Genomic DNA, 25360 nt, shown 5'->3' with positions numbered 1-25360 from the left:
AAGGAAATCAGGCAATTACATTCTAAGTATCCTGAGAACTGTACTCTGGAGAGAGAGAAAGGCTTAGAAAAATGACTGGAAGTCTACAAGATCACGAACAATTTAGACAGAAAACATGAGCTTATTGGTAGATAAATCTATTACTTTAAAAAAGGAGTATCCAACGAATCTTAAATGAAGTAGTTATAGAGTAAAATTATTAGTTTGTATAGTAAGTAGTTAAGTTTGTGTATACCCTCAAATATCCATTAATGGTTAGAATTTGATGTCACAGAAAGAAATTAAAGACCCTCATTCCTCAGAAAAGGTCCAGTGGTACCACTGTCAAACTCAAACACAATGGTCTAATATAATATTTAGACCAACATTTATCCTTATTGATACTGGAAACTGCATACACCAGGTGTTCTTTAAAAAAAAAATGTAATTTTTTAGAAGAGGTAATTAGGAAAAACAATGTCCAGCAAATGTAGCTCAAAATAAGAGTTTCTGAATTGAATGGTACAACTCATTAACTTTAAGAAACCTCAGGACTTATTTTGTATGCTTAATAGACTGAAAAATCCATGTAAAAACACATAAATTGGCTAATGAAAGCTTACCTTCTTTTTTTTAGATTTTTCTATATTGAAAAAACTCTTTATGAAACATCTCTATAGGTTAACTACCAAATACCAATCAAAACTAGAATGAAATTTCTCAATCCCAAGGTTATAATATACTTCCTCCCTGCTCCATCCTCCAGCCCCCTAGTTGGTTTGTCTGTCTGTCATATTTCCTACCTTGCACACTGCTTTCTTCTTTGGCATAGAAACTAATAATAACTGGGAGGGGATTTCTGCCTTCTAAACTAGGCTTGTGTAAAAACAGTGTATGAATATTTAAAATTAAAGCAATAGATGAACATAAATAACAATCAAGCACATAGTTTTACAGCTGTAAAATTCTATCTACAAACTTATTCAATAAGAATGAAGATGTCACATATTTAAGTTTCTCTCTCCAGTGCTCACAGTTCTAATTACCTAAACATTTTTTTCATAGAATTACACTTATTTCATAACTCTGACTATACAAGGATACTTTAAAAAGTTAATGCAAAGACTCATATTGTCTTTAATTCTATTTTTCCACAAACTTTTTGAAGTACCCTCATACTGTGTCATGTACAATATGACATAATACTTTAACTGAGTATTTAAACTGGGCCTAGTGTAGACTCAATATGTAGTATACCTAAAGAATTACAGAAACATGGCTACTAAATAGTAATTTCTCATGATTTATGTAACAACATAGTATCAAGTGTAGTTTAAATTGTCATAGAGAAGCAACCTGTAAATTAGTCCTACCCTCGTAACTTAGGCAATAGAAATCCCAAATATGATTTCTTAAAGTCCTTCAAACAAGTGTTAAGATTATAAGCATGCCTGTAGGATACAGACTCGTCCATAGGGACTTTTTAAATGTCATTAATTACCTATATCATCCACATACAGAATTAAGTATGGTAGATACGAAGAAATTCATGTCATTGGAGGAAGAAAGGAAACCCAGAAAAGGACATAACACACTAGAACATTTCTGCTGCATTACTGACATCAGTTAAGTTTGTCATATTGTTATAATGTAAAAATACATAATGATGTAATTTTGCCCTAAACTAATATATCTTTTTCCACAGGTGGCCAAAATGAAATTTGAAGAAATGAAAGGCTACAGAAAGGAAGAAAAAGACAGGGAAGGAAAGAGATTAAAAAGAGAAGGAAAGGAAAGAGAAGGAAAAAAGGAAAAGGAAAGATAAAAAAGAAAGAGGAAGGGAAGGGAAGAAAAGAAAAGAAGGAAGAAAGAACAAACCCAACTTTAGCATATTACTGTTAATGACCAGACTTCGTATGACACTGATAAACTCTGATTTCTCATCTGTGGGTTATCACAACTATGTTTTTCAAATGTCCAAACAAATCTTATAAATGAATCTAAATTATAGGCTATAAATATTAAAAGTACATGCTTAAAGTCAGACATAACAAGAAAAATTTGCTTCACTAACATAATTGAATAACACTATTTATCAGTAGTATAATAGTTGTTGCTAAGAAACAATTTAATATTTGCTTTTTATTATTCTATAAATTTTCATTTGCAGAATGTTCTTAGGAATAAGTAAAAGCCAAAGGCTGGCTAATTTAAAAAAAAAAAAAAAGAAGAAGGGAAAATTCTGGTAAAAAGTATCTTACTTTTTAGTCCAGGAAAACAAATTCCATGTAAACATTACTTAGTAATACCTAGTATTTTTATAGGCTTTACAATTTACAAAATACCCTCTAATATTATCTTAATTTGATCTACAATCTCGATTATTTAATGTGCCTATCTTTAATTTTTTTTTAATTAACTATTGGAAATTGTGCTTTTTGCTTCTAAAACTAAGTAGGGAAATTAAAATCGAGCTTGACATTTCATTGTCAACAAAATAATACTTTAAAAAATTGGCAGGTGAAGTCAACATTAGTGACAAATTATTACAAGAGTAACTCCAGTGACAAATTACTGAAAGTCTTAAAAATGTAAATACATTACAAGACAATGGTGGACATATGATTTCACAAAAACAAAAAATAAATAGCTAAAATATGATCGTACCCACCACCCTCTTTATAATACCATTCTTTTATGGTTGAGCATTTCAAATGTTATAAAGAGGAGTTGTTTTTAACTTGAGGGCAGCTATACTTAATTATGTGGTGTTTTTAAACTGTGTATTTATAGGAGAGAGCCTTATAATGAGGGTGGAGAGTATTAAAAGCCACACTACACACACAATAGGCCATCATGCATTTTAACCCATTATTAAACTTACCCCTCTTTTGAGGCTTCTGAAAGAAGGAATTCTGGGCTTCCCTGTTTTTATTTCATTCATACAATAATGCACGGGCTCAATGGAGAATGTGAGAAACTGGGACCCATTAGGAGTACTGGATGTGAATAAACTAGTAGGGGTTAAGGGTGGGGACTGTGGCTAATATGGAAATAAAGAAAGGAATCAATAAGCCAAATGTGCATAGCTTTTTCCTAAATGAAAATTCTATTTTTGGCAACATACTTTTCACAAAATATATCTCAAATAAAGTTTTCTATAAAAATATTATAAGAAAGTAAACATAGTTTTGCCAAAAACTATCATTTTAAAAAGTCAAATTTGCTTTTAAAAATGTACCATTTCACTTGATCATTTTTCACAAGCTGACATTAAAATATAGAGTACACAAATTACAATGTTAGAGAGAGCAGTATGACCTAGATTTTAAAATTCTTTTCTGATTTCTAGAATATTAGAATATTAGCACCACCATGGACTCTAGTTAGTTATACTTAACCTGTACTTGTCAAGAGACAAAGGCTGCAGCTACAGCTGAAGTTATCTAAATAGGTAATTTCACACGTAAAATATTAAAACTGTAAGAGATTATTATCACATATTTCATTACATTCAAGTCTTTTCTCCCAACTGTGTTTATTTCATCCTTATTTCACCCCCAACTTTTTAATTTCAGCATTCTTTGTATTTCTAAGCTCTTCTAAGCTACTCTGATTGGACTAAAAAAGGTCTCACCTCTCAAATTCTTGACTAGACAATATTATTAAAAGCATGAATAAAGCCCGGGTTAATTATAATTATGCTTTAAAAGATATTTATAGGTATAATTTGAATTAAATTTTGATTTCATCTACATATCTCATATGCCAGGATCAAAAAAAGAATTAAAATAATTGCATATACTTTAACAAATACAACACATCAGATTAAAAGTGTATATCTACTCTCCTTACTAATATGACACTATTACAATGACTTAATTGATAGAAAGACAAAGCACTCATCTATTCCATTTGCTTGTCTGCTGATCTAGATTTATCTAAAATAAACAGCACATCAAAAGGTGGGTTCTAATAAGAAGTTAAGAGTGAGATTCTCTTAGCAAACTAGAGATTTTTTTCAACTTCAATTAACCAAGAACACTGAGCCCTTCCAATTAAAAACTCATATGGATAGTAAAAATAACTTTATTAGTATAATCTATAATACCTAATTTGACATTTATTATTTCTGTGGACATTCATTCCAATTGAGAACTACAACTTTAGTCATCTTTCAGTTAGATTATGTTTCCTTAGAAATTCCGATGGAAACTATATACACACAAAATTCCAAAAGTGTATAATTTAGCTAGATATTAACAACTTTAGTTAATATTCTTACTCATTATTAAGCAGTAGTCAAGTGTTAAATCCAAAAATAAATTTTACCATTAAGGTATAAATTCTATGTCTCATAAGAAGTAAAAAGTTAATTAAATCATTCAAGTTGAAAATATTTATCCTCCATTAATAACAAATTATTATCCACTCAAAACCTACATTGATATAACTGCCACACTTAAACTTATTAGCATTTAGGGGTCTTACGACTGTTTACCTTTGGCTTTTTTCCAAAGAGCCACAATTTGCCCTTCGCCTTTCCTACTGTGGTCTTGGCATCAACCTTCCCACTTTCCTGTCTGGAGGCACTGATAGTTCCATCAGAAATGGTTCTATAAATATGCTGACTGTAATCTTCAAATGGGAAGTCTCCTGGAGGCTCAAAACCAGACTTGAAGGAGTCTACCACCATTTGAGAGTCCTATACACAAGAAAGATCAGTTTTTAAAACCATTTCATTTGCTTATTAATACTATATTAGCTTTCAAAACTTTAATTAGTGTAAAAAAACAAAAGTTTAAAGAAATAGTTCTATAGCAATCATTAAAGGTTTAAACTGAATAACTTCTTCCTGTGAATTTGTAATAAACCCTAAATATTTTAATCTGAATAGAAAAATACACAAACTTACAAACAAATTACCACTTAATTAAATTATTATATTCAGAAAATGCTTTTACTCAGTGGCTTTAACTCTCAGAAATTCGTCTGAAGATGAGTTAGCTGACAAGAACCTAACTGACAAAATGAATATAAAAAGAGGTTACTGTAAAGCAGAAATTCTAAGAAGTTTCAAAGGAAAAAGGCTTTTTGCTTTAAGGGGTATCTACAAAGAGGTTGATCTGTAGAAAGAGGAAAGAGCATCTAATTGTAAAAGAGAATAAGAAATGAATAGAAAGGCTATCCAATGGGGAAAAAATAAATAAAACACATGACATACATACTGCCAGATGTTAAAGAGCAATGGGGAAAGATATCACAAACAGTACTGAGGGTAAAAAGCAAGTTTGAAAATATAAAGTTTAACACAACTTACCTAAAACTTAAAAACTCACATAAATATCATACATTGTTTTTAGACATACATACCTTGGTGTGGATGAATGTCCATCCCCCCAAGACTCATTGAGGCTTGATCCCCACTGTGACTGCTGGGAGGGTGGAAAATCCTATTATGGTAATTGAAAGGTGGGGCCCTGAAGAGGTGATTAGATTGTGAGGACCATGCCCTAGTGAATGGATTCATCCACTGATGGTTTAATGGTATTCATGGGCGTGGTTCTGATGGCTCAAAAGGAAATGCTGTGAGAAGCTATCTATCTCTCTCTGCTCCACCATTCTCAGCACGTGACACCCTGAGTTACTGTGAAGAGTCACTGCCCAAGAACAAGGCCCTCACCAGAGGTGTTCCCTGGACTTTGGATTTCCCAGCCTCTGAAACTGTAAGCAATAAATATTGTTTCTTTACAAATTACCCAGTTTCAGGTATGTCTGTTATAAGCAACAGAAATGGACTAATACATACCTCTATCTGAATGTTCAACTGACATCTTAAACTCAGTATTTTCAAATAGAATACTTTATCTTCATAAACTCCTCCACATCCCTAACCATCTCTCCTCTTTTATTCCTTGCTTCTGTTAACAGTACATTTTGCCCATCATTTAGTGAAAAGTCATCCTTAAGTCATACCTTACTTTTGTCACTAATGGTACCCTCAGCAATCATGTGCTAATGGGTAAAAAGAGTGAGAGTAGAGGAGGGACCTAACTGTATTGTATAACCTTGAGTCCCCACACTGAAAAATATATGCACTTTGGAATTGCCAATTAAAGAAGCCAAAAATCCTCTTTTCTTCTTTAAATTTAAGTAAGGATTGTATTAGTCATTATAGGAAAGATCCTCACTAATATAATATCTACCTGATAGGTTTGCTGTGAAGGCTAAAATATGTGGTACATATCCCAAACACTAGTTCTCTTCTCTTGGTCTTCCCTCATATCCTCGGTTTCTGCCAGCCAGGCTTTTTGATCCTTCAACCAAATAAACTGAGAAGCAACCAGATATAAGACTCTGCTACACTTTAATCAAGATACAGTGTGATTAGATACACTCCCAGCTCCTCAAGGCAGAGGAGGGCTGTGCTGTATCCTCTACTCATGTCGCCCTCCTTCTGCCTCCTCATGGGTCATAAGTCCAAGCACACTACCCACGTTTCTTGATCCAGCTCAAGTGCCAGTTGAAGGCAACTCTGACAACTCTAGATCTGACATGTCCTCTAAACTTTCACTAGATTAATAGAATAATACAATTTGTAACATATAGTTCAAGGTTACTTATACTCTTGAATTAAAACTAAAAAATTAGTGGGGGAAGAAGAGGGTTAGAATTTTTTTTTTTAAGAATCAAAATTCTAGCACTTAGAATGGTCCTTTGAGCCCTAAGGAGTCTAACCTACTGCAAGACTTTTTTTCTATAGAATATAATTTAGAAACAACTACCAGTCAGATTATTCACCCCTTTCCCAACTCATTTCATTAACTTAAACTGCACACCTAAACCAAAAACATTTATTCAAAGATAATTATATAGCACTTACTCTTCTTTCATCAACTGATTTTGCTGCAAGAATCATTCCTTCCAAACATTTTGAAATGATAGGTATAACTTTGCGTTCTGAGTCTGCAAATCCTCTGTAACACTCACTGAGTTTAACAGTCCTTCGTTCATCCATTTCTTGTAGTTGCTAATAATCAGAAATTTCAAAAAAAAAGAAAAACTAAATTTTCTTATTATTCTGAAGATCAATTAATGACCCTCCCACAAAAAATAAGTAAAGATTTCTACCCTAATAGTCACACACTGTTGTAAATACCATTTTAACAAGTGCTATAAACTTATAATACTTAAAACCTGAGGCCTGCTAAACAGCAAAAGAAAGAAAAAATATCAAGGCTTTTGGTACATCCTAAAACCAAGTGACACTGGTTTTCACACCTTCTAAAAAGAGCTCTTACAGGCTACCAGCTTTCTGACCCACACTACTCCCACCTCTTACTGTTAATCAGATTAGTTGTTGTTTATGGTTCCAGAAAAGTTTCATTTGAAGACAAAATTCTGGCACTAATTCTTTTTTTTAAAGCCATTGGCCTATAACATTTACAAGTCAGAGACTTCTAACCCCTGAGTCAGTTCAGACTACTTTGGCAAGGCCTTGCTGGACCAAGGATCCATAGTTCATTGCATATAAACAGCTACCCAGACCTACCGGCCTACAGCTCAGAGTGACAATCAAAGAGTTGAGGTCACAAGAGAAAAAACAAGAAGCCAAAAGGTCAAGGTGACACATATATAGAATCCCCACAATTCACAATTCACTGGCACATGCCACTAAGAAATATTTTGGGACTCATGAAGCCCAATAACTTGAAGGCTTTTTTTGACATTTCCTATTTGCCAACACTGACCCTTCTCTTTCCTGGGAAGCAGCTATACTGCTCAAGTCCCCCAATGCCATAACTTTCATAGCACTTTTCCTCTTTAATTACTTCCCAAAGACTGGTAGTTTGAGATGGCATTTTCACAAAAGAACTGCTCCCAGCATCACAAAATGGCAAGACTGCTCCATAGTGAGGTACGAACAAAAGAATCAGGCCCCAAAAGACAAAGGTAGTTTATCTCCAAGTTAAGGTCTTCTCAGAATATGAAGACTTAACTAGCAAGGTTAGAAAAGCACCACAGAGTGAGGACTGACAAGCTTGATGCTCTGTATTAGAACAGAATCCGACAGACTCTAGTCCACCAATTCTCACTATGCTTCCTTTGTACTTCTAACGCCTTACAAAGAAAAAAGAAGTATACTTGAGCTGACACTCTTTCCACACAACCTCTGCTCTCTTAGATACTACCTCATTCAATACTATTTTACTAAATTCCTTTCCTCTAATTTCTCTTCTTTCTAGAAAAAGCAGTAACATAATTTAACCCTCGTTTAAATTCTGGTGTGTTTACCTGAGGCTGTTTGGTAACTACTACCATCAAATGATGACAGACAGAATTTATAAGCAAGCTCAAGGCCTAATTTACACTTATAATCTAACGAAACCAGCAGGATAAGCAGGCAAAAACCAGGCTAGCAAATACATTTTTTAATATTTATTTCTGCCATCTGGACTAATGCCAACGACTCTGACATAGTGTCAAAAAACTACATCCCAATTCTACGTGAGCAGATTACAATATATAATTTCAGTGAACTCCCCGTCATGTCAACAGACTTAATGATACAGTATTTAAATTTATTTTTTAAATGTCACTGCTTTAGTGGACTACTTATAACACTAAAATCAAATGTGTAGGAAAATTTGTGATTTAAAAGTTAGGAAACATTTTCTTTTCAAATCTATAATCATAACGAAATCTCTTCTCACCAATCTTGGTGACTAGTGAATCTAGAAACATTCTTATGTCTAAGATTTAAAAGTTAAGTTTTACATTTAAAGACTAGCTCTTCCAACTTTAAAACTAGATTAACTTCATATATCGAAAATTTACCTTGTATATCTGAGGAATCACTACGTAGAAATGTTTGTGTTGTTCTCCATTAAAGTTTTGTAACTGTGCAGCATATTCATTTTTATTCTCATCAGCCATATGTGTACGCAGATTCAACTGCTGTTTGGCCTAGAGGCAAATTGGTTCAAATCATTACCAACAACGAAAATAACACAATCATAGCAATTTACTTTTCTGAAAATTATACTAAAACTAGATCATATTAGTGGAGAAAACAACACCTGACATCATGAGAATAATGAAGTTAATGGACTTTTTCTAACTACTGGTACCATTTAAAATTTAAGGAGACACTTGCAGATCTTATGGTCAGAGTAGTCTCCTTACTGCAATGTTCTCCCTCCCCCTATTACAATAATCCTCCCCCATTCCAATAATCCATTCAAATGAAGTCTCTCGTTACCAAATCCAGATTAAAAATAAATAAGGCATTATAATTTGAAACCATATGCTTTTAACAAGAGAAAAACAGGTCACTTTAGGAATATTTTAGACTGTTAAAAATGTTAGTAGTAAAACATTTCTTTATGATACATTTACATCCAACTACAATATGAAACTAAAATCACAGTGAAACTAAGTAATGATAAAAATTTGATTTTGAATAATGTAATATTCAACAATGATTTCTGTCTCTGTACAAAACCACAGGTATTTTAAGGAATGCTTATCTAGAATATAGTTCTGTTCCTCTCTCTTTTAGCAAATCAAATTATTATCATTTACATTGGTGAGAACATTAGAAAACAAACACAAATTGTTAATTCTACACTTATTGAAGAGTAATATAAACAGATTTCCAAACTGTTCTAAAATAACAGGAAAAAAACAAAATAAAAATTGAACTCAATTTTTTACAGTGTTGCAAGGAATAAATCACAGTGTTTTTGTAAATTGTAAAGCACATTGTAAACACATCTCATTATTCTTTTTTTTCTTTTTTTTTTTTTTTTGTCTTTTTCGTGACCGGCACTCAGCCAGTGAGTGCACCGGCCATTCCTATATAGGATCCAAACCCGCGGCAGGAGCATCGCTGCGCTCCCAGCGCCGCACTGTCCCGAGTGCGCCACGGGCTCGGCCCCACATCTCATTATTCTAATTCCAATCTACACAAATGTAGTCCCTGACTTTCTAACAGTAGATCTACAGGTTAGTTCTTTTTAACTCAGAAATGAACTGGCCTGTGGAAATATGTGGTAGCCAAGATCTCAGAGAAGCCATTAAAAGTCCATTTAATCCATAGTATGCTGCAAAATTACAATAAATAAGTAGGCACCACGAACACTAAACATCATGGCCCACAGCATTTCTACAGAAAAATACATTCTAAGTTCTAACCCAGAACTCTAAGTACACATTCATTTATCCCCTCCCCCTTTCTCTTTCCTCCACAAATTATGGTTCCGTCAAGATATATTAAGGAGGATAAGGCTAGGAGTTAAAACAATTGACGACTTCTCTAATTCTAATCATTAAAGGGGTTGCAAACAAATCAACATAAAAAATTCTGAACAAGTTAGGCCAAACTAACTAGTAGACATGTTATATCTAGATTTCAAGATGTGTGACTAGTCTCGAAAAAATCTCTGTGGACAAAATTAAGAAATAAGTTATTGAGAATCCACTTAAAGAGTAGCCTTAGCTTGCCTAGTAATATATTCAACCAATGTTTGATAACAAGTCAAAGGAGTTCTTAAGGAGTCATTGTCAACCTGCAAGGAAGTCTCCCATGTATATTCTCCAATTGTGTGGCCCACATTTTTATCAAGTAATGACAACACAGTGATTAATTATGTGTATGACATAATGCTGGGAAGGAAATTAATATAGTAGGTGATCAAAATCAGGATCTAAAAACCTTAATAGCATGATCAAATATAACAATTGATACAGATGCACATATGAATTTAAAATACAAACAGTACAAGTTCTGTCTCAGACACACATATTCTCATACCAGAGAATATTTGGAAAGACATGGGGATTTCAATAAACTGTAATCTCAACAGGGGTCAATCGAAAAAATGTGGCTGCTCAAGTCGACGTACATTTAGGCCATATTAACATAAATTTAGAGCTTTGACAAGGGAGGACTGATCAGACCATACCTGGATTATTATATTCAATTGAGAAAACTATTTTAAGTGAAATATTCTTAAATTAAAGGGTATAAAAAGGAAAGTAGTCAAAATGAAAGTTAACTTGAAGCTGTTTCATATGTGGAATAGTTGAAGAAACATGATGGCTCATCTAGGGATAGAGAATTTCATGCAAATATCTAAAAGGCTATTATGACAGGAAAAAAATTTTTGCTATTTTTCTATGGTACCTCAAAAAGAGACAAGTGGGCCAATATAAGGAAATGTTAAAGTTGAAAAAAAAAATCGGCAAACTGCCCTAAGTCTGTACATTTCCAATGACAGGGAAATTATATCATTAGAGGCATAATGAACCATTAAAAATAGGGTAGAAAATATATAAGAATCATGAGTTATACTAGAAGATCTTCAAGGTAATTGTAACCTGGAATTTATATGATTTTAAGTGTTTTTTTAATTGATTTTTTTTAAAAAAAGGAAGGCAGGAAATAAATTATCCCCTCTTCCTTCTTACTTTTTCTCATTCTGATCTTATAGTAACAGAGAATCCTAAAGAGAAAATATACCAATTGTGGTCCTTTAGTATTGTCATATTATTTTATATACATATATATAAAAATATATATATGTGTGATTTTTGTCTACAGTTCCTGGCTCCCTAAGGCAGGACTCTAATCTTCCCCCACTTCTGTCTTGAAGCTGGCCATAAAGAAATTCTCTGATCTACCTTATCTGCTAGTAGGTCATCAGATTCCCATTTCAGAAGGGGTGCTGTCCAATACCCATGAGGAAGAAATGCTGTACAGAGAGGCCAAGAAGAATCTGAACAAATACAACTTGTTGTGTTTGCCCAGTCTTTTAGTATTATATCATACCTTTCTTGTCTAGTCACATTTCTACACTGTTGTCCATGCTTCAATGATGTCAATATAATGAAGCTTCCATAAAAACCCAAAAGGACAGAGGTCAGGGGCCTTCCAGGATAACTGAACATGTGGAGGTTCCTGGCAGGTGGCACACCCAGGGAGGACATGGAAGCTCTACGCTCCTTCCCCCATACCTCACTCTTTGCATGTCTTCATCTGTATTCTTTGTAATATACTTTATAATAAAGCAGTAAATCTTAAGAGTTCCCTTGAGTTCTGTAAGCCGAGCTAGCAAATTAATTGAACCCAAGGAGCAGGTAGTGGGAGCCCTGTATTACAGCCAGTCAGTCAGAAGCACAGGGTAAAACAACCTGGGGCTTGCGATTGGCATCAGAAGTAGGAAGCAGTCTTGTGGGACTGAGCCCTCAACCTGTGGGATCTGATGCTATCTCCAGGTAGACAGTGTTGGAATTGAACTGGAAGAACCCAACTGGTATCCGCTGCAGAACTGCTTCTTTGGGGGTCGGGAGAAAAGCCCACATTATCTGGTGGCAGAAGCGTGTTGTGTGAGTATACAGGGAGACACTGAGTTTGTGTTTTTTCCACTCAAGTATATACAAAAACGTGAAGACAATTTCATCTGTATTTCAAAATCTCAACATTTCAGCACTATCACTGTGTCAAATGTTCTAAGATAAGGAGTATATAGGAATGGAGAAGGGGAGGCTAAGCAGTGGTAGTTACAGGGCTAAGCCTATCAATAGTTACAGAACATCTGGCCCAGAATCAGTGATGAGAGTTCAGTTTTCCAAAATGAATGAATAAATAGCTAATATCACGTACTTCAGACAGTTTTATCATGTTTTACCTTCTGTAAAGCTGGTGAAGCACACTACCCAAATCCTATTTGCATACATAATTAACATGACTTAGGCTATCTTATCCTATTTTGGAAAGGACAGAAACTCAATCCCAACAGCAACTATGTCTTTCCTCTACATTTTGAATGCAGCTAAGATATTACAATAAATTAAATTAACACATATTAATTACCTTCGCAGACCAATATGTGTAATTTATAGTAGGCAAATATTTGTATATTTTAGATTTTGATACAGTGTACCTCTTGAGGAAATTCTAATACTGACACAAATGTGACTTCTTTCCATATGCAAGTAACAATATTTTGATATCAAAGTTGGTTTGGATTATTTCTTACCTTTTCAACGTCTGCCTTGGTTGCATTAGTATCATTATCCAATCTTTCATAACTCTGTTGTGCCTTTTCTGCCTCTCTACATTCTCTTTCAAATTTCTTTTTACTCTGTTAAAAAAATTAGAATGTCACACTGAGAAAATAAAATTAGATTTATCTAGTTTAAGAAACAACTTTAAAATGTTGTCACTGTGTATTGTATAGAAATGAACTGCATACTAAAAGTAAAATTTGTCCTTTCTAAATTAAGAATAAATTTTACTATTACTACCAATTCATGTGCCTTAAAATATCAGACATTAACTATAGACTGAAGAAAAAACAGCATAGGCATGACTGAGTTTATTATCCATCTCATCTACTCTCAATTAAAAAAAAAAAATGTTTTGTAGTATTTTATTATACGCTCATCTTTAGCAGGACTTTTTTGGTTCGTTTGGTGTTTTTGTTTAGTTGACTGGTTTTGGTGTGTGTTTTTATACTTTTTTGGTGGGACTCCAAGGCAGCTTGGGGTGTGGACGTGTCCCTCCAAAATGGTTTTATGTTGTTTCTCCCAGGAATTATCAGTCCAGACCCAGATCTTTTTTAAATTTTTTATTTAATTCGAATTACTAAGACTTTATAAAAGCTATTCACAACTGAGACATGTAATATATAACATATACTTCCTTTCCTACATACTTTTTTTACCCTGGAGTTAATACGTCTTCTTTTCTTCAATTTGCTTAGTTTTCAATGCACGTATCTCTTACTCAATCCCAGTTACCTCCAATTCTTTAAATCTCTCTGCAATTAATACTAACACATTAGAAATTCTATCAATTTTATTTTCTTGATCAAGTCTCTCCCAAAGGCTTCTAACCTGCTGAAATGTTAACTCATAACCAAGTAGGCCTGGTACATAGTTGTTACCTTGGGATTTCCCTTCTCTGTTATCCCATCCTGAGGATTCCTTTTACCTCTCTCTTGATTTGGATCTGCTAGTTCCAGACTTTCCCTTTTCTTGGTTCACTTCATTTTGCTAGAACACATTCAGCAGTAGTTTCCTAAAAGAAGGTTTGTGGGAGATAATTTTTTGAGTCTCCATGGCTAAAAATGCCTTTACCATCACTTTTAATTGATAAAATTTGGCTGGGTATAGTACTGTAAGTTGGAAATCATTTTCCTTCAGAAATTTAAAAGTACTACTCCACTATCTTCCAGCTGCCTGTGTGACTGCCCAATCGCATTCTGATAGATCTAATACAATAGATTCCTGATCTATTGTAGAAAGCATGTTTACTTGTTTTGCTTTGTTTTTCCTCTCTGGAGGCTGGTAGAATGTTCTGTCTCTCCTAAGTGTAGTGAAATTTCATGAAGATATATCTTGATGTGGATCCACTGTGCTGGGCACCTGGGAAATCTCTTCCATCTGAAAACTAATGTCTCAGTTCTGGGGAAATTTTTCTTGACTTATTTTTGTCCATTTTCTACGTTTCCTCTTTTCTAGGACATTTATTATTTTAAAAATAAACCTACTAGATGAGTCCTCTAATTTTCTCTCATATTTTCAATCTCTGTCATTTTTCTTTACTTTCTAAGAGATTTCTTCAATTTTATCTTTCATCCTTTCTAGAGCTTTTTTCATTTTTTCTTTTTTTTTTTTTTTACATCTTAAATAGTATTTATTATTGTTCCAGAGGTTTTTTCATTTCTACTATCATAAAGTTCTTTGTTGTTCTTTACATGTTGCTTTTTTATGTACTTTATTCTTATTTCATGGATGCAAAATTTTCTCGAATATTTTCTTCAAAATATTCTTTAAGAATATTAACAACAGTTTTGGGTGTTCTGTTTATTTGTTTTTGCTTTTTAATTTTTCTTTCCTTTCATAGTCACTGTTTCTTCTAAATTGCTTTTTTTCTCCAGCCTTTTGGTTTTGGTCTCTGATGTGCATATTAGATGTTTTATTTAAATGCCTGGGGGTCCTTGGCTATCTGCTCTTTTTTAAAAAGCCAACTGCAAGCTCCTCAGGTAAGCCTTGTGCATTATGGTCTTTCTCTCTGGAGTGATATGGCCAGGTAGTTTCCTTGGAAGTTTTTCTCTCTAGTTAGATTCCCCAGAGAAGACTCTTCCAATTTCTTGCCTGGAAAATACATATCTCGCTACCTGTATTCTAAGAATTGCTCAGAAGAAAAAAAACAGTGGATCTTAACATTTTGTATTTACCAAAACTCCTTTAGAGAATCAGTTACAATGTCAATTTCTTGTCTTGGATATTACAAAACCATATAAATAGTAAAATTTGGATCCCAAACCTGGTGACTACAAGTTCAAAGGGTTTAAATTTCTCACATAATACCTCACCGCCTTTGACCTTCAGACAGAGATAAGTTTCTCTGATGTCTCTCTTGGCCAGTGGGCAGAATTTTTATAGTCCACTGTTCACTAAACAGTTAGTCCTTCAGAGGCTCTAATTTTATACAACTCTAACTCCCTACAACATATGAAGGTCAAGCCTAATCTCTGTCCCTGTGCAAGTATTAAAACCCAAGCCCCTAGGCAAGTACCAGGTCCAGTAAACCATCATACCCCAATACCCTTGCCCCCATTTTTCCAAATGCCACCCTATCAGCTCAAACACCTATTGCTCTGGCATTGTTTACCCTCGTTTCAAAATTTCCCCTCCTTTCAAGTAGCTGAGAGCTTAAAATTCAGTTTAAAAAAAATAGTTATTACATCTAGGTATTTATAGCCAAAAGGTTTCTGAGTTAGCTCAGTTTGCCATAAACCTGTAATTCACATTAACTAAATGTGCTCATAAATTTTTTACAAAATTCTTTAAATGTAGGCATTATTTTGTATTTTGATTAGTATAAGACACCAACTGAGGTACTTAGAATTTATTCAGAGTACATAAAAATATCTGGATATGCATAATATACCGATGCCACTTTCCTATGAAAATTAAGATTAAATTTTTACATTTAATTCTCTGAAACTCAGTTCAGAGCTGTGTTTTCAAACTGAGTAGCTACAGGCTACTAATTTTGGTGCAAATTGAGGCTATTTACACACAAAAGGATTTTTATATTAGGAATTTTATTTGTGGAAAAACACCTACCTAATAATTTCCTTGCAACAGCAAAAGAAACACTAGTACAATAATATTAAAAATACTCCTTCCCTGAAAGATAGGATATCATTATACAATATAGAAATACACTCCAGAAAAGATTCTCTTTTTCATCCTTTGTGTGGCAGGCTAATAACAGCCACTTCTACTCCCCCACCCTTGCTTAGCAGAGCCTGCCTCCCAGTACAGAGGCTGAAAATAGCTGATACTTGCTTTTGCAGTATCTCCACAGCTGGGGCATGGGCAACTAATCTAATCCTGTCAAAGGCACCCATGAGGAAGTCTGCTGGGGGTTTCTGGGGAAATTTTCCTTTCCTGATAAAAAATAAACAGAAATAGAGCCAATCTGGTCAAGATGGCAAAGTAGACGAAAAGGAGATGCAGCCTTGGTGACATGACTGAGCTAATGACCAACTCTGGAACTGCTCCATTTCTGAGCTCTGTTCTTATAAACTTGTATGTTCTGTTACTTGGAGCTTCCTAACTGATGGACCTGACATCTCAAACACTTCTATCTTCTTAATCTCTACCATTCCTTCAAGATCTCCTGCACAGGCTACTCTTTTCTTCTACCATCTTAAATGCCAGTGCTGCCTATTCTGTTAATCCTGGGGTTAATAACTGTCTTCCACATTTTTTTCCCCTCAATTTTCAATACTCTGTAACTAATTCAACCTGTTTCCCTCAGTTCTTTATAGCTCCTCTCAATTTCAATTATTTCAACCATATTAGGAATTCTATAATTTCATTTTCTTGACTTAAACAAGAAGACATGGAACTAGGAAACAGGATCCTATACTTGTTTGTATATATTAAACAAAAACTATATCTGTCAGTCTCCCTTACTAGACTGCAAGGTCCACAAAAACAAGAACCACGTTATATTCGCTTTTGTGCCTCCAGGGACCAGTACATTTCAAGGAGTAGAGTTGAACTCACATTTTTTTTTCATGGTATTATTAGTACCTAAAACAAATCTCTCCTACATTTTTGTTGCAACTTTCTTACTTATGACCTCTATAACTTTTGCTTAATAACTGCCAACTGTTCTAAAAGAAAGTCAGCACATGTTAACTACAATGAGGTGTGCCAACACCAATTTTTAAAGGAACCAATGACTCATAAGTGTAGGAGTCTATTATTTTGTGCAATTGAAAACACACACATACACACACACACTCATTAAGTGGCAAATACTAAGGATGCTAGTTAAGGCAATTTAAAATTTAATCAATGTAAACAACTCCCTAAAAGTTTTACTGAAACCAATTAGAAAGAAAATCAAAAGAAAACTGAATACAGATTATTAATATACCTAAGAATTCTCAATCAGCCTTAACGATTAGAATCTTACATCAGTGACATACAGTAGAAATTTAACCTAAGCTTTAAATATGTGTTTTTAAAAGGGAAAGAAAACAGGCTGGCCACAATATCTTTATTTACAACACTCAACACTTGAAGCAACCAAAATGTATGTCAATAAAATATTTTGTGTTATATACATGCAATGTCATCACTGTATCGATCAGATATAGAGTAAATTGCTCATCCACACAAAAACAGGTATGAATTTCAAAAATAGTTTTGAGCAAAAAAGGCAAAAAAAAAAAAAAAAAGAATGAAAACAGTATAAGTATATGCATGAATTTTTTTTTTTTTTTTAAAAGATGACCGGTAAGGGGATCTTAACTCTTGACTTGGTGTTGTCAGCACCACGCTCACCCAGTGAGCTAAAAAGCCATCCCTATATAGGGATTCGAACCTTTGGCTTTGGTGTTATCAACACCACATTCTCCTAAGTGAGCCATGGGCCGGCCCTGCACAAATTTTTAAAATCTCAATCTTAAAGTGCTTTTTCTAACAACCACAGACGAAACTGATTAATCTAACATGAAAAACTTCCTTCAGCATAATTTTCAAGGAATACACAGTGTCCACCATAGAAATATGCTGGTAAAGAGTAAATTGCTCAATAACCTGAGGGTTCAAGAAGAATATCTTATGCTACTATATGGCAGAACATCATTTAAATAAAGGATATTACAGTGTTCCATGTAGACATCTTGTTTTTAAATTATTCTATTCCAGAACATTTAAGAAAAACCACATTAGCAAGTACATTGGGAAATTTTTTAAGTAAGTAATTATTACGCTTTTATAATTCTATCCTACTAAGTATTTCCTACAATGGGATAGTCTCTGATCGTCAGCCCAATATTAGAAACATTCACAAAATTACAGAATCACTAAAGTGGAAGAAACATTTCCTATAATCTAGTCCACTCTATTCATTTACCATATGGTAAAACTGAAGTCAAGAGAAATCAAGTGCTAGGGAAATAGTAAAACTAGAATCTTGGTTCTTTCAGATTCAAATAGTCTTCCAAGATATATCACTGTTTCCCTATTATTTTTGTCCTCTTTTAATACTTTATTGTAACTACTGCAAAGTCAAAAAGTATCTCTATAATGTTTACAATGATAGGAAGATTACAGAGTTTGCATAAGTATAGAGTTATACAGCAAAAAAAGAAAAATGACAAAATGATCTCATCTTCCACTTACACTTTATCAGCTACTATGCAATAAAACCAGTGTCAAATTATGAATTATTCACTGAGAAACATTAAACTCAAATAGATATGAATCATAATAGAATTTAGGGCTAATCTAGTCTATAAAATTCTATGTTAACAATGAAAACATTATAACTCACATTATCCATCTGTTTCCAGCACATGTCAAGGTACTGTTGAGCTTTTCGTCCTTCTTGGAGATGCTAAAGATTACAAACACCACCAAAAAACAAACAAAAAAAAAATAGTTACATTTAAATATAAGTAAAGTCTAAAGTCCCCAAAAAGCTTTTTACTTTATTTTTTTCAAGGTACTAATTATATAACTTTACCAAGACTTAGGAAGAGAATAAAGTAAAACTTTCTAAAATGTGTTTCATAGGATATTATTTTAATACTTTAAATATAACCTTTAAAACAGAAATTATCTGGAGAAATAATGATTGTTTTGAATAGGGGTTGACATATGTTTCCTATAAAGGGTCAGATAATAAATATTTTAGGCTTTGCCAGCTACAAGGTCTCTGTCACAAATATTCAACCTTGATGATATAATGAAAAAGCAGCCACAGGCAATATGTAATTCAATAAGTGTGGATCTGTTCCAATAAAACTTTATTTATAGGAACTGAAATTTTTAATTTCATATATTTTGCACATGCCATGAAAGACTCTTTTGATTCTCTCCCAACCATCTAAAAATGTAAAAAACCATTCTTAGCTCATGGGAACTAGAAAACAAAAACATGCAGAGGGCTGGACTTGGCCATGGGTTATAGTTTTCCAAACCTTGGTCCTAAACCCAAAAGGATCATAAATTGGCAAGAGTATCTTGTGATAATTTTTAGCTAGAAGAAATTCAGTAAAATAGGAAACCAGCTTATGCTGAACACACATTTTTAAAAAAGCAAAGTAATTATTGCTGTGAAAATATTTCATAGACTATTATAACCGGATAAAAATTATAAGAATTACCATTTTTCTTTCAGTTTTCAGATCATGAGCGTATCTCATTAATTCACCATATACTCTGTGTGCCATTTCTTCTGCTACTACTTCTCGCTGTCCTGCATAGTCATTTAACTCATTAAGGATGTTAAAAAAGGCTATACACGAGGTAAACCTGGCAAAAACATATTTTAAAATGGTGAAATTTTTATTTTCATTACAAATATTTTGGTAAGGTATGAATTAAGCCTAACATGATGAATTTTAACATACTCAACAACCTAAATCTCAGCTACTAGCTCTAAATTAACTTCATATGGAAAAATCCTGCATTAAACTCAAGTTGTATGTCTGTATCTCTTCAAGCAAGCAGTTAATTTAAAAATAAAGGGACATTTGGAGTCAAAAAATAATAAGACTACTACCTGCAGGCTCTTTTGGCATACTGGAATCTCTTAAGTTGCCAACTGACTGGCCTGAGCTTGGGAATGAACTTGGTTGGATTCCTAGGCTTGGCAGCTGAACCTGTTGCAGAGATGATGTGCTTGCTCTCGAGGACAGAACCTGCCAATCATACCACTCAAATGCATCTCGATGGCTGATCTACAGAACAACTTTGCTATCGCTCTGGACACAGCTGCCTGTATGCCTGCCCACAACCTGAATGGAAGTGAAGTGCCATTATGGTCGGCACCAAAGCGGGGTAGAAGGGTCAAAAATAAGGGTAAAAACGTGTGTGGAGGGAAGGAGAGAAACAAAGAGAATCACTGTATTAAAATGTATATATCTACTTTTCGAACACACTCTGGAATACTCTCTTACAGCTGAAGGCAGACAGCTCAGCTAGGACTCCATTAACACTAAACCCAAGAATCCCAAGAACTGACAATTACACACAAAGTTGTTTGTTTGTTTAACTCTAGTCTCTTTGTGTTTCTGTATTTTACAGCCATCCACGCATTCCTACTTAAGACTGACAAAAAGCTGATAGGTGATTCCTAACCTTTTATTTAGGGTTCAAAAACTACCCTGAAATCTCACTCCTTTTCATTATCGCTTTAAACCAATCATCCAAACTGTTTTACTACCTATGAGTAAAAGCGAGACTCTAACAAGCTGACAACTAAAAATAAAGTGTAAAAAAACAACCCTTTTCTTCTGGAGACTAAATAACTCAAGTGGAGTCCTAGTCTACATTTTATTTGGAAAGTCACACCAACTATTCTAGAAAACTGTTGATCAACCCACTGAAGTATATACTCTTATAAGAGATAAACAGTAGTTCCCCTCTTTCATAAGCACTGATTTTTTATTAAAACAAACCTTTAAAAAATCTTTATAAAAAAGCTAACAGCATATTTATTTTACTAAATAATAAAATATATAATTATTTTAAAAAATTTTAATATGCAATAATAAACAGGTACATAATTTACCTTGGCTCTTCATCTTTGGATGAACGTTTAGGACAGTACTTCTTAACCAGATTTCTGTAGGAAGAAGATATTTTAAAATTTATAAAAATATATACTGTTGTTGAAATTGAAATATTCTGTTTCCAATTTCATTAAATGAAGAATTTCATTATATAAAAGAATTAAGACAGCAATATGATCATCTACTACCATTAACATAAAATATGATCATTACTTACATTCTGTTCATAAAATACTGACATGAGTTTAATCATGTGAGTTTATATGAGTTTAATCATAACAATTTGGTTGATTACGTTACCAATTAAGGAAAAAAATACGAGGAAGAATAGGTGAAACAAAGTACTCTGAGCAAGTGAGTCATGGCACAAAGACATTTCAAAGAAATACCATCATTCTTCTGTTTTGCAAATCAGGGATTTTAGTACTAAGGTAAAATATACCGACTCTGGGGATAAAAGAACAGTTTGGTCACCATCCTTCATAACTCTTTTATATGAAAATCACTGTGACCCCTTAACCTTCTCTTTTCTAGGCAAATAAATCACATTCTAACTTGTAACTGTCTTTGCCTGTTTCATCTTTGCAAAATCAGAGGCAGACTAGCACATGGACTCTGGAGCCAGACTGTGCTACCTGGGATTGAATCCTGGCTGCTATCTATGTAAACTTGGGCAATTTACTTAACTTCTTTGTGCCCCAGTTTCCTATAAATGGTGCCAACAGTACGTACTCCATGGTTATGAGAATTAAATGAGACAAAGCATTTACCACAATGTTTTATACCATTTTTCTCAAAGTATGGTAGTAAAGGTCCATAAACTCTGTTACCAATCCACAAGATAAGTACAAAATGTGAGAGTAACTTTATATCTGTTGAATCTAATAATAAAAAATTAGGGCCTATATTTTGTATGTCTCTTTTTATGTCATTTTTCTAGTATTTAGTTTTTAATTGTATTTTACAAAAGCATAAGTACATAACAGATTGGAAACTAAGAAGAAACTAGTCCATCATCCCAAATAATTTGATATGCAGTGCTTTAAACTATAAGCATTTTAAAAATAAATGGCCTTTCTATCTTTCAAACACATACTATAAAAGAATCACTGATTACTCTTAGATTAACATCAATTAATTCCACTTAATTCAGTTTATTCATTCTACAAACTACTGTCTACTATTTATGAGGCACAGTGCAAGCCACTAGGAGCACCAAAAATGAAAGAATACCCATACTCAAGAGTACACTCTATTAAAAGGGGACAAATGTATACCAATAATTATAACATACTCTATGATAAGTGCTATGATAAAGATAAACAAAGAGTGCTATAACAGAAAAGAAAAGGAGGACCTAACACCCAATAAGGGGTGGATAAAGAACAAGCAAGACATTGAGAAAAGAGTTCACGTCGACACTTATTGAATTCCTGCCATCAACAAACCCATAGTAATCATGGGTTGTAAAGTAAGATACAATATGAAAACATCAGACCTTACATTTAAATATTTTTATCAAAAGCATTATTAGTATTTAATACATTATTACACTAGTACATGTACATAATCTATAAGTAACTATGCAGGTACATGCTCCAACATTTTTTAAAGGTGAGCAATAAAAAGTTCAGAGATCCTTGGTCTGGAGAAATCAAATACATAGACACTTTTATATAAAATAATAATGTAAGAACAACAGAGGACTCTGTAGAGGGGCTTCCTTAGAGGAGGAAAGCTGAAATTTCTGATTCTCTGACTGAACCTAAAGAGGTGAACAGGAGTTGGGCAACTGGAAAGCCCTGGGAAGATTCTAAACAGAGAAGCTCTAATGAGCAAAGGCAAGGAAGTAAGAAAAAAACCACGGCATTTATGAAGAACCGTAAATGGGTTCAATGTGCTACAACATCAAATGTTGAGTGCTGAGCCAGAGAACAGCAAGCAGTGAGGCTGGAAAGGTAAGTGGGGAAGAGAACAGAGGCCCTTCTATGTCATATTAAGGAATTCTAAATACTATTAACCAGTGGTTCTTTACCATGGTTACCTAAGACAATACCAAAAATCACTGTTGCGGATGAATTAATTTATTAATTCACCCAAACATCAGCAAGGCTACTACATGCTACACACTATTTCAGGTACTAGATTGGCAAAAAGAAAGGGATGAGTTATAGCTAGCAAACTAGTAATTGTGCATGACCTACACAGTCTAAAAGAGAACTCAAAAAGGAAGATGGGGAAGAGATGATGAATAAATATGAGTTAATTAGAATAGGCAAATCAACAGAGACAGAAAATAGATTAGTGGTTGCCAGTGTCTGGGAAAGGAGAAAATGACTGCTAATGGGTACAGGTTTTTGTTTTGGGACGATAAAAATGTTTTAAAATTCGATAGTGGTGATGGCTGCACAGCCCTGTGAACATACTAAAAACCACTGAATTGTACACTTTCAAAGGGGTGATTTTATGGTATGTGAATTACACCTCAATGAAACTGTTATAGGAGGAGGAATAGCCATTGAGTAGGCAGTCCAATTTGCCACAGGTACCCAAATTCAACAAGTCTAAAATGGAATTTATCTTCTTTTACAAACCTATTCTTTTCTCACATTTATGGTGCCACTATCCATCTAGAGTCTAGACATTTAAGCCAAAAATTTAGCAATCATCCTACACTTTCTCAAGTTTCTCCCACCTTAAGGTGGTCAAGTACTGTAGATTCTATTTCCTAATTAACTTTTTCTTAAACAATAATTTTTATAATAAAAAGGAAAGATATTAAACAAGGAGAAGCCTCTTCTTCCCACTTTTTTATTGCTTTGGATATAGATGTGTGAGGACAGGATGCTTGAAGCAAAAGATTGAGACAGAGCAGGAAACTTACACAGGGCAAAAGCCCTTAGTGTAGATAAGAGATTTGAGGCAGAACAGGGATTGTTCAAAGGGCAAAAGCCCTTAGCACAGCAAAGATCTTCAATGATGTTCTGCTAGATTAGATAAGAACATTAAGGTCATTTCTTATCCAGCTTCACTCCCTTTCCTTTACTTCTCAAGATGATTTCCAGAGAATGACCCATAGCCAATTTCTTTTCATTCCTTTGATAAATGATTGATTAAGTTGTTTTTTCTCCTGTATTTCATAGTTTTTACAGTAAAAGCTGAAGCAAATACCGACTCAGGGCTGTGCCTTGTTTCTACCTTCTTAAGGAAGTTTTCTTGGTGCAGTCCTTTAAGGCTTCTCATTGCTCTTAATATTTGGGCTCTGAGTAATCTTTGTGTCTCTGTCACACAGCAAGAAGTGACACTGCAATATCTTGCAACCATAAGGGGGAGGACCAAGAGATTCATGAAAATGCCTTGACATGACTGAGCTCTAGAATCTCCTGGTTCCAAACTTCCTATTGCATGAGAAGACTTTGTTACTTGCAGCTGAATGCTTCTCTAACTGACACTATAGAACAGCTAAATAAAAATGTCCAATAGAGAAATGTAGTAAAAACTAGAACTCTAAAGAAATTTCTAGGATCAAGATCCAAATGTGAGGGTCAAATGAGTAAAGATAATAACAACAGAAGCTACCAGTTGTCAACCATATATTATTTCCAATCTTTATGCTAAGCACTTTCTATATAATCTTATGCTCACAACAACTGCAAGCAGGTATTAACCCTACTTTACAGGACACATTGAGTAACTTGCCCATGGTCACACAGCTAGTAACAGGCAAAGCCAAAACCTACCTCAAATCTGATTCCAACATCTGAGATGGTTAAAATGTGTAATTAAAAGGTGGCTAAAGATAATCTAGGAATATACATATAACAGAGAAGAAAAAAAGAGTTGCTTGAGAAAATCAATAAGGATGAGCAGCCAGGTAGATTAGAGGTAAAAAAAAAACTATGGTCCACTACCTACTTTTGTAAATAAAAATTTACTGGAACATACCCTACTCATCCATGTATGTATTGTCTATGGCTGTTTTGCACTACAACATAGTTGAAAAACAGCAGTTGAGTAGTTACGACATATGGCCCACAAAGCCTAAAATATTTATTGTCTAGCACTTTGTTTTAAAAAGTTTGCCAAAAACTCAGAAAACCAAAGTGAGCCTGTCATTGAAGACAAGGGACTTTTTGAAAGACGTTCTAAGATGATAGAATCTATACCAAAAATATCGATGGGATTTAGTGATTACCAAGTGACTGATTAACTTAGCAGCTTGGCTGTGATAATCACAATCTCTAACCTACAAATGGGTTACA

At 33.9% G+C, this 25360-nt stretch overlaps 1 protein-coding gene across 2 annotated transcripts in view; it reads right to left on the bottom strand.

Moving 5' to 3' along the window:
* FNBP1L (formin binding protein 1 like) overlaps window positions 1-25360 on the bottom strand; it is a 101639-nt gene that overhangs the window by 14754 nt on the left and 61525 nt on the right. For both annotated transcript variants that reach the window (XM_063104030.1, XM_063104029.1), the window contains exons 3-9: window positions 21098-21151; window positions 19689-19836; window positions 18854-18916; window positions 13023-13127; window positions 8818-8946; window positions 6863-7009; window positions 4481-4684 (exon numbers count right to left, since the gene is read on the bottom strand). In XM_063104030.1, coding sequence (XP_062960100.1) covers window positions 4481-4684; window positions 6863-7009; window positions 8818-8946; window positions 13023-13127; window positions 18854-18916; window positions 19689-19836; window positions 21098-21151 — 850 coding nt within the window. The remainder of the gene's footprint in view (window positions 1-4480; window positions 4685-6862; window positions 7010-8817; window positions 8947-13022; window positions 13128-18853; window positions 18917-19688; window positions 19837-21097; window positions 21152-25360) is intronic.

Source organism: Cynocephalus volans, chromosome 8, assembly GCF_027409185.1.
Source record: "Cynocephalus volans isolate mCynVol1 chromosome 8, mCynVol1.pri, whole genome shotgun sequence".
Taxonomy (NCBI): Eukaryota; Metazoa; Chordata; class Mammalia; order Dermoptera; family Cynocephalidae; genus Cynocephalus; species Cynocephalus volans.
The sequence above is the reverse complement of the archived record's forward strand: the minus strand, read 5'-3'. Positions and strand labels throughout refer to the sequence as shown.